The 9,875-nt window shown below is 46.3% G+C and overlaps 1 protein-coding gene across 1 annotated transcript in view; it reads right to left on the reverse strand.

Moving 5' to 3' along the window:
* The window catches only part of LOC132587678 (leucine-rich repeat-containing protein 49-like), a 139,284-nt gene extending 133,051 nt beyond the window's left edge, over positions 1 to 6,233 (reverse strand). The window contains exons 1-2 of the mRNA XM_060259995.1: positions 6,125 to 6,233; positions 972 to 1,034 (exon numbers count right to left, since the gene is read on the reverse strand). Coding sequence (XP_060115978.1) covers positions 972 to 1,034; positions 6,125 to 6,181 — 120 coding nt within the window. The 5' untranslated portion in view covers positions 6,182 to 6,233. The remainder of the gene's footprint in view (positions 1 to 971; positions 1,035 to 6,124) is intronic.
* Positions 6,234 to 9,875: the final 3,642 nt, after the last annotated feature.

Genomic DNA, 9,875 nt, shown 5'->3' on the forward strand with positions numbered 1-9,875 from the left:
AGAGTCGGAAACCACTGGCGCTTACACAGGGGACTTTTCCTTTCCTTCACTGCTGTCAGATGGCCATCTAGCCTCTGTTTAAAAACCTCCAAGGAAGGAGAGCCCACCACCTCCCGAGGAAGCCTGTTCCATTGAGGAACCGCTCTAACGGTCAGGAAGTTCTTCCTAAGGTTGAGCAGGAAACTCTTTTGATTTAATTTCAACCCACTGGTTCTAGTCCTACCTTCTGGGGCCACAGAAAACAATTCCACACCATCCTCTATAGGACAGCCCTTCAAGTTCTTATGCTTGGTCCACACCCCCAGGATTTCAAAGGCATCAACAACTAATTTAGTTCCTGGTTTTCCTTCAGATTCCTCACCCCCATCTTCCATTTCAAGAATGGCTCGCTACTAACATGTGAACAACTTTTTTAAAAAAAAAATACACCAGCAGGAAGCATAGCAGTGGAGTTCTACCTTCACCTGGGAAAGCGTACGGATCACCATTAACAGCAAACGGCTTGCCGTTTCCATGCTAAGGGGAAAGAAACAGATGGCGGCAATCCTGCCCCCGCCCCCCCCCCCTCCCGTGCCTCAACTTTTAATCTTCTTAAGGATTCGTAGGCCTGTGTCTATTTATTAGCATGAACAGAACAGGGAAGCTCAGAACGCTGCGGCTGATTTTCAAAGCCCCAGCCGAAGTACGTTACATGCTAAAATAGGATTACACGCTTTTTACTGGTTATCTGTTTCAGATTAGCTTCATTTTATCAAAGGAATAAATGCGTTCAGCCAATATGTGGTCTACATTTTCAACACAAATCACGCAAGCACTTACAGCGGTAAGCGTAAAAAAAAATGGCAAGTTTTAAAGAAAGCATTGCATAACTTATAAGAAACAATCAACAATGTCCACGCGGCAGAAATGTTTGCACGACAGAACGAATTAATGCTTTGGGGTTCACAAACATACAAACATTAAAATCTCACAGGTTTTGCTCTGTCTGCCGCCGACGTCGTTTGGAGAACCAGGTGCAGCCCAAAATTGCTACCCTGAAAAACGGAAAAGATGAGATTAATGCCATGCAGGAATGCAGCATTTGCAAACTGAAGGTCTTTAAAAAGCCTGCCAGAAGGAAAAACTCGACCAAGGAGGCATTTCACTTAAATGAAGGCCAGCAGGGGTGTGATATTTAAAAGAAATGAAAACATTCACATGCCACAATTTGTTGTTTGGAGAGCTGACTGCATGTCAGGAATTAGCTTTGCAAATTACTGCATGCAATTAAAAGTGTGAGCATGCCCTTGCGGCAGTAACTCTTGCAGACAGCGGTCTGCATGCAGCTGAATCTGGATCCATTTCTGAGTTAGGCCTTACTATCACGCAGACTCCAGGGCACAGCCGTCTATGCGGGTCCCTCTGCCTCTCTAAGAAGCACACGAGACAGCTCCTCTCTCTGGAAAGGTACGTTATCTTATTACGTCATGAAAAGATAGCCAGGACCAAAGGTCCGTTGATTATTACCAAAGAACAAGACCCTTCAGAGGGCAGGCCCAGTGGGAACACACAGTGTCATGGTCCAGATAAGACCCTAGCAGGGTCTGCCCTTGTTCTGTCCATCAGAGCACCTGCAAGGGCTACCATATGTACAGAACACGCAGCACATGTAGTCATACATGTGGTTACATATTTCAAGGCAGTGCTCCCTCTAAGCTGAGTTAGCGTGAGCTGGCTCGCAGATTTTGAGCCTCCAGCTCACACGTTTTTGTCTTCGCTCAGGAAGGATGATAAATCAAGAGAGTTCCCGGCTCAACATTAGGAAGAACTTCCTCGGGAGGTGATGGGCTCTCCTTCCTTGGAGGCTTTTAAGCAGAGGCTGGATGGCCATCTGGCAGCAATGAGGATCCTGTGAATTTAGGGGGAGATATTTGTGAGTTTCCTGCATTGTGCAGGGGGTTGGACTCGATGACCCTGGAGGTCCCTTCCAACTCTATGATCCCAGAGCACACTAATGTATGCAGCAGCTCACAACTTTAATGCCAGTAGCTCCCAAAGCAGAATTTTTGCTCATAAGACTGCAGCTTAAAGGGAACACTGGTTCAGGGTGGTGTCTTAGTGTGCTGTCAGCTATCCTTTCTCTCTCCATGTGTGGGGGGAGACAGCAGCATCGTTCTCTCGCCTTTGGGGAGGGGGAGGAGGAGAGTTGGATTTATGCCCCATCCTTCGCTTGGGAGTCTCAGAGTAGCTTACCATCTCCTTCCCTTCCTCTCCCCACAACAAACACCCTGTCAGGCAGGTGGGGCTAAGAGAGCTCTCAGAGAACAGCTCTGAGAGGACTTGAGACTGACCCAAGGTCACACCAGCAGCTGCATGTTGAGAAGTGAGGGACCAAACCTCGTTCTCCATGCTCCTAAGCACTACACCAAACGGGGAGGTGGAAGGCGACTTCGCTAGCATTGCTCCATCCGTCTTTCTGTTTTGAATGAGCTATGCTTAACTGAGAATCTGCTTCCACGACTCTCTGGATGAAAGGGGACAGTGGCAATATCCTAATGATACATGATCCCGTTGGTCTCCAAGAGAGGCCTGCTCCTTTCTTCTCTGACAGAGGTGCTGTGCAATTTGACCTCGAAGAGAATTATCCCCGGATAGCAGCGTTAGCTGGTGGATCCACCCACTGCAGGACACTCGCGCAAGGCAGGGCGGCTCCAAGAAACGCTCAGACCCAGTTTGTACATAATACAGTGGACTACAGCGCAAGCCTTTCTTCTGCAGACCGCTTCGGATAGATCCAAGACAGCCACAGAACTACTTCATCGCATAGACGAGTTATTAAAATGTGGAATATTCAACCAGAGGGTGCTGCAAGGGACACAGGCATAGACAGCTTTGAAAGGGGGTTAGACAGAGATGTCTCAGCGGCTATTGCCATGACTAAAGGAAACCTCCACATTCAGAGGCATTAAACCTCTGGAACCGAATGCCAGAAGGCAACCTCAGGAGAAGGCCCCGGCCTCTCCACCCTGCTGTTGAACCTGCCAAGGAACTGGCTGGCCACTGTGTGAGACAGGATGTTGGACTAGATGGACCACAGGTTTCACCCAGCAGCTGCCCCAAGGGGGGGTTAAAGATGGGGAGCAGCGAGAGAACCTCCTCTGTCTGCAGACAGAGGCAACAGTGGAGGCAGGTGTGCAGAACAGCTCACTGGGATGAATGCTTGGGCACGCCACAAGTTCTCTCCAGGCCAGCTCTCCACTTGCAACCAGCGTTCCCTCTAAGCTGAGTTAGCGCAAGCTAGCTCATAGATTCTGAGCCTCCAGCTCACACATTTTTGTCTTAGCTCAGGAAGGATGACCCCAGAGCACCATAATTCATGCAGCAGCTCCCAACGTTAATGCCAGTAGCTTACAAAGTAGAATTTTTGCTCACGAGTCTCTGTAACTTAGAGGGAACATTGCTTGCAACCAGGGGGCCCCCAGTTCTGTAGTTCGAGCGCTGGTGGAAAGTGACACTAAGTTGCAGCTAAGAACATAAGAACATAAGAGAAGCCATGTTGGATCAGGCCAACGGCCCATCAAGTCCAACACTCTGTGTCACACAGTGGCAAAAAATTTTATATGCACACATACACTGTGGCTAATAGCCACTGATGGACCTGTGCTCCATATTTTTATCTAAACCCTTCTTGAAGGTGGCTATACTTGTGGCCGCCACCACCTCCTGTGGCAGTGAATTCCACATGTTAATCACCCTTTGGGTGAAGAAGTACTTCCTTTTATCCGTTTTAACCTGTCTGCTCAGCAATTTCATCAAATGCCCACGTGTTCTTGTAGCTGACTTATGGAGAGTTTTCAAGACAAGGAGATAAAGAGGTGGATTGCTATCGCCTGCCTTTGCACTTGGACACAGTAACCTCAGTACTCCACAGTGGTCTCCATCTAAATATTGACCAGGGCTGGCCCTGTTTAGCTTCTGAGAGCCGATGAAATGGGATCCATTCAGGTTAGTGCAGACAAAAATGCCAGTGCTTAAGCTAAATTTATAAACTGCCATCTATCAGATTCTAATTCTAACCAAATAAATGATGTTACAATGTAATTATCATTACAGGACAACCTGATTTCATTCAGATTTGGTTTTTTATTCAGGTGATCATTTTATTTAAGTCTACAAACACATGTATATTAAGACCACATTGAAATAATGTATCACTACAGCATGCTTGTATAGCCGCCCACAAACACCCATGCTCACACATAAACATAACTAAACGCTTGAGATATACATGCTAGACAGAAAAACATTTGCTAGTTTTATTACACTTCATGCTTGTATAAAATATTTGCTAACAGCCTGTAAAATCAGGAATGAACACAGCAACAAATACTGCAAAAGGAAATAGAACAAGATGGTATGAGAGCTAAGACTAAATAAATCACCACTGATAACAAAAAAAAGTATATACATCTGCCATTATTATAAATTACAACACATGATCAATATATGGCACAGGAATTTATGATAAAACATCCTAGCACATAAAATGTCAGTAAATAAGGCATACAGTATGTACTCAAATGCAAGACAAGTTTTTTAAACCATAGGTAAGCCAACAAAAAAGGAAAAGAGGTTATCTTAGATTCACATACAAGTTACAGTTATGACCAATAATAAATTTTCTTGTACATATAGCATTTTAAGGAGCTTCTCTTGCATGCAGAACCGTCTTCCTTTCAATAAATGCAGTATACAGAAATCATGACAGATACAGTAATTATTTACTTAAAATGTTTCTATGCTGCTTTCCCACCCAATGGGACCCTCAATGAATGAAGGGATCAAAATAAACATCAATAATACAGCTAAATCATAACAAATGTGTTCAATAACAATGACGAAGTCTTAGTAGCAACTGTCAAATGAATACATGCCAATAAAGCATAAAGACATTGCCATGACTCACACAAAAATACAAATATCTAATAAACGGCACCAATAAATTATAATTATTAAGGGAATTAATAAATGCCAAATACAACGTACAGTAACAATAAATTACCATTATTTAGGAAATTAACAAATGTCAAAAATGTATTATGGATAAATTAAAACATCAAAAATAATAAATCAGGAATGAATCTCCATAAATCATAAAATGGGTGCTTTCACACACACTAAATAACAATCAATCAATCCACTTTTTAGTGCACTTTGATTTTACAACGTAAAATGGCAAAATTCCACTTGCAAACAGTCACAAAGTGGACTGAAACTGCATTATTTAGCATCTGTGGGCAGGGGGGGGAATGTGGCTGCCAATTCTGTTTTGGGAAATTTGGGGTGGAACCAGGGGTGGCCAGGGGTCAAAACAGGGGGAAACCTCATTGGGCTGAGCTTGGGTTGCCAACTTTAGGTTGGGAAACTCCTGGAGAATCTGGGGTACAGAGAAAGGCCTCGATAAAATATAATGGTATAGAGTAGGGGTGCCCAAAATGCAGCTCAGGAACTACATGTGGCTCTTTCACACAAATTGTGTGGCTCTAGAGGCCCTCACCACACCATTGGCCGGCTCGGAAAAGGCATTTCTCTTTTTAAATCGCTTCTCCAAGCCAGCCAACATCTTGGAGAATGCATTTAAAGTTGCTTTCTTTCCACCTCTGCCTCCCCCCCCATCTATTGCAGCTCTCAAACATGATCTGACATTTATTCTACGAGGCTGTAATGTCAAGCAAGTCTGGCCACCCCTAGTATAGAGTTCACCCTCCCAAGCGTGATTGTTTTCCCCAAGGGGTTTGATCTCTCCGGCCTGGCGATCAGTTCCAATTCCGGGAGATCTCCAGTCCCCACCTGGAGGTTGGCAAGCGTGCCAAAAGGGCCGCTTCCAAACAGATGCATGATGATCAAACCAATGAGATGGTCGCAAATACAACAAAAGTGGTCCGTGAACGAGTTCCCCTTTGCAAGCTTGATGAGAAATGCAACCAGCGCAGATGGACATTTGACAAATAAAGCAATGAAGGGGGGAGAGGAGAGAGGGCTCCATAACAAAGAGAGATGGAAGGCGGGAGAGGAGGGCGGGGGGGGGAGGCTGCCCCACATATTTCCCCGCCCGCCCCACTTCAACGGCCCTTCGCCCCCTTACCGAGACCGAATGCCCCGCCCGGCTGCCCATCGAGGGCCGGCATTTGCTGGGCACCATGGAAACGGGCGGCGCAGAACGCACTCACCGCCGCCACAGCCCGCGCCGGAAGTCGCCGGGCGGTTACCCGGGCAACGTTCTTTTCCGGTCGCCTCCGCGCATGCCCAATTCACCTCCCCCCCGCGAGCGAGCGCACATATTCTCCAACGCGTTCCTTCTGTGAGGAGAAAAAAGCCGGGCGGAGAGAGGGGGCGTGGTCCGGTGGCTCCGCCTACCGCCGTTGGCGCTGAGCTTTAAGACCGTTTTCCCCCCCAAAGAGGGTGTAGCTAAATCGCGGCTTCGCAACACGTCGGGTTCCATAGACGCATGAATGCAAATTTATTTTATTCCCACTTTTCTAACAAATTTATTTTATTTTCTGCATTTGTTCTCCACTTTTCTCCCCTATGAGAACCAAAGGTGTCTTATGTCATTCTCCTTTCCTTCATTTTTGCCTCACAACAGCCCTGTGAGGTAGGATAAGCTGAAAGTCTGTGAAGGGCCCAAGGTTACAATGCCAGCTCTCAGGGCACAAGTGACGGATTTGAACCTGGACCTTCAAATCGTAATCCAACAGTAACCACTACACCACACTGGCCCTTCATATTAATGGAAAGGCGTTTAACTCCCTTTCTCCTGGTTGGCTTCATATTGGTGGACATCTTCAGAACATAAGAGAAGCCATGTTGGATCAGGCCAACGGCCCATCCAGCCCAAGATTCTGTGTCACACAGTGGCTCAAATCCAGGTGCCATCAGGAGGTCCACCAGCAGGGCCAGGAGCCTAAAAACCCTCCCACTCTTGCCCCCCAACCACCAAGAAGACAAAGCAACACTGTCCCAGACATAAGAACGTAAGAGAAGCCATCTTGGATCAGGCTAATGGCCCCTCCAGGCCAACACTTTGTGTCACACAGTGGCCAAAACCCAGGGGGCATCAGAAGATCCACCAGTGGGGCCAGAACCTCTCCCACTGTGGCCCCCCAACCACCAAGAAGACAGAGCAACACTGCCCCAGACATGAGAACAGAAGAGAAGCCATGTTGGATCAGGCCAACGGCCCATCCAGCCCAAGATTCTGTGTCACACAATGGCTCAAATCCAGGTGCCATCAGGAGGTTCACCAGCAGCGCCAGGAGCCTAAAAACCCTCCCACTCTTGCCCCCCAACCACCAAGAAGACACAGCAACACTGTCCCAGACATAAGAATGTAAGAGAAGCCATCTTGGATCAGGCCAATGGCCCCTCCAGGCCAACACTTTGTGTCACACAGTGGCCAAAACCCAGGGGCCATCAGGAGGTTCACCAGCAGGGCCAGAACCCCTCCCACTGTGGCCCCCCAACCACCAAGAAGACAGAGCAACACTGCCCCAGACATAAGAGAAGCCATCTTGGATCAGGCCAATGGCCCATGCAGGTCAATGCTCCGTGTTACACAGTGGCCAAAATCCTACTGCCACCAGGAGGTCCACCAACAGGGCCAGAACTCCAGAAGTCCTCCCACTGTTGCCCGCCTCCCAACATTTGCTGCTTTCTACCCCTGGCAAATGCTTTCCGCAGTCCTTGGGGCCTGTTGCCACCTTATAAGAAAAAGCAGGCACATTTCCCAACAAGCAACTCTTGCCCAATCACTATTGGGTGCAGAAGCACAGTTAGAAATTACTACAATAGGATATACCTTCTGATTTTCACCAGCAGAGTAGCAAACTGAAATCCTAAATTATTATTATTATTATTTTAGGAAAATAATAGGGGTTATTTTTATATAACTCTTCTCTTGTAGTCCCTTGTGATCATGTTGCAAGCTAAACTGTTATGCTAAAATTGCAAAAGGGAAATGGATCATTTTGGAACATACTTTAATGTTGTGTCATGTACTATATATAATATAAATAGCCTTGATTGAGGTAAATATTCCTATATAAATATTATTTCCATTCCCTATTTATCCCTTTTCTTCATAGCAAACTGCAGTCATGATACACCAATACACCCTACGGAACTCACCGGTGCTTACTTGGAAGTAAACGTGCCCTATCATAGAGCCAGTTGTTATGCAGAAGTTGAGTGCCGGACTAGCATCTGGGACACCCCAGCTGAAACCCCACTTGTGCCAAGAAGCTTGCTGGGTAGCCCTGAGCATTCTCTCAGCCTGACCTACTTCACAGGGTTGTTGTGAGGCCAGAACTGAGGAGAGCAGAAGAGATGTAAGCCCCTTTGGATCGCAGCTGGGCAGAAAGGCGGGGTGTGAGCGAATCTAAAAAAATAACTGTTGCGATTGGGGGGGAGGGGGGAGTAGGCCCTCCCTGTGCTTCCAACCACCTTCCCTCCACCCAGCCAGGGCAATAAAAAACTATGACCTCTCCTGCAAAGCTGATCCTGTGAACTCAACGGAAGGGATTTGTGAAGTCCCTGCATTGTGCAAGAGGGGTGGACTAGATGACCTTAGGGGTGTCCCTTCCAAGTCTATGCTTCTCCGTTTGCATTTATTTATATCCCACTTTGTCTCCCCCACTGCAGGGACTCAACGCGGCTTCTCCCCTCCACTGGCTTCACCCCGGCAAACTACAGCCCCCCCCCCATAGGGCAGGCTGAGAGTTTGCTTTGGTGGCCAAAGTATTTGAGCTTCAGCTTCAGCATTAATTTTATCTCATTACAGATGCTAAACCCACTCTCAGTGAGCATAGTTATACATCCACAGTATTCCAGTGTTTCTCTTTTAGAATTGTGTATCAGTATAATTATTTGTATCGACATACTCAAAAATAGGGATATTGGCTGTATATCTCATTACATGTGCTTTACCCATTTTCACTATATTTTATTGTATTCCTTTTTCCTATGGCAAACTAGAATTATGTTTACATGTTAAAAAAGTAAATTAGGTGGACAAGAACATCACTATCCAATGTATTTCTCTTTTAGCTGTATTGACATACTTTGGTTGCTTATCTCATTACATATATTGAACTCATCTCCCATTGTCATTGACAGACAGTCTCACATTTTGACATACTATCGTTTTGTTGCTTTCGCATGCTCCTGTAACTCAGATCAAAGGTTGGCTCGATTCGTTAATTTTCCTATTCTGTCATTGTACCATTTTGCATTCTAAACCACTGCCTACCATATCATTTTACTTCACTGCCATTGGTTCTTAAATCTGTACCATGTTGCATTCCGGGCCACCGCCTATCAGCTCTGTATGGCTCTGCTCAGCCATGTATGGCTTTGCTCACTGTGCCGGATTCTTCATCTGATGAAGTACGCTTAAGAGCACACGAAAGCTTCCCCTCTAAATAAAAACTGGTAGGTCTTAAAGGGGCCACTTGACTCCTGCTTTGTTCAACTGCTTCAGACCAACAAGGCTGCCCGCTTGGATCCATCTCCCGTTGTCACTGACAGACAATCTTACATTTTGACATATTGTTTTGTTGCTTCGCATGCTGCTCAGATCAAAGGTTTGCTCAATTTGTTAATTTTACTATTCCGTCATTGTACCATTTCACATTCTGAACCGCTGCCTACCAGATAATTTTACTTCACTGCCATTGGTTCTTAAATCTGTACAATACTGCATTCTAGGCCACTGCCTACCAACTCTGTATGGCTCACTCAATGCACAGCAGCCAAGAAGGTCAGAGCGCCTGCTCCGACTGCAAGGCCACTGAGGAAGTTCTCCGTCGCCGAGAACGAAACGTCTGGAAGAAAAACTT

Source organism: Heteronotia binoei, chromosome 19, assembly GCF_032191835.1.
Source record: "Heteronotia binoei isolate CCM8104 ecotype False Entrance Well chromosome 19, APGP_CSIRO_Hbin_v1, whole genome shotgun sequence".
NCBI classification, from domain to species: domain Eukaryota; kingdom Metazoa; phylum Chordata; class Lepidosauria; order Squamata; family Gekkonidae; genus Heteronotia; species Heteronotia binoei.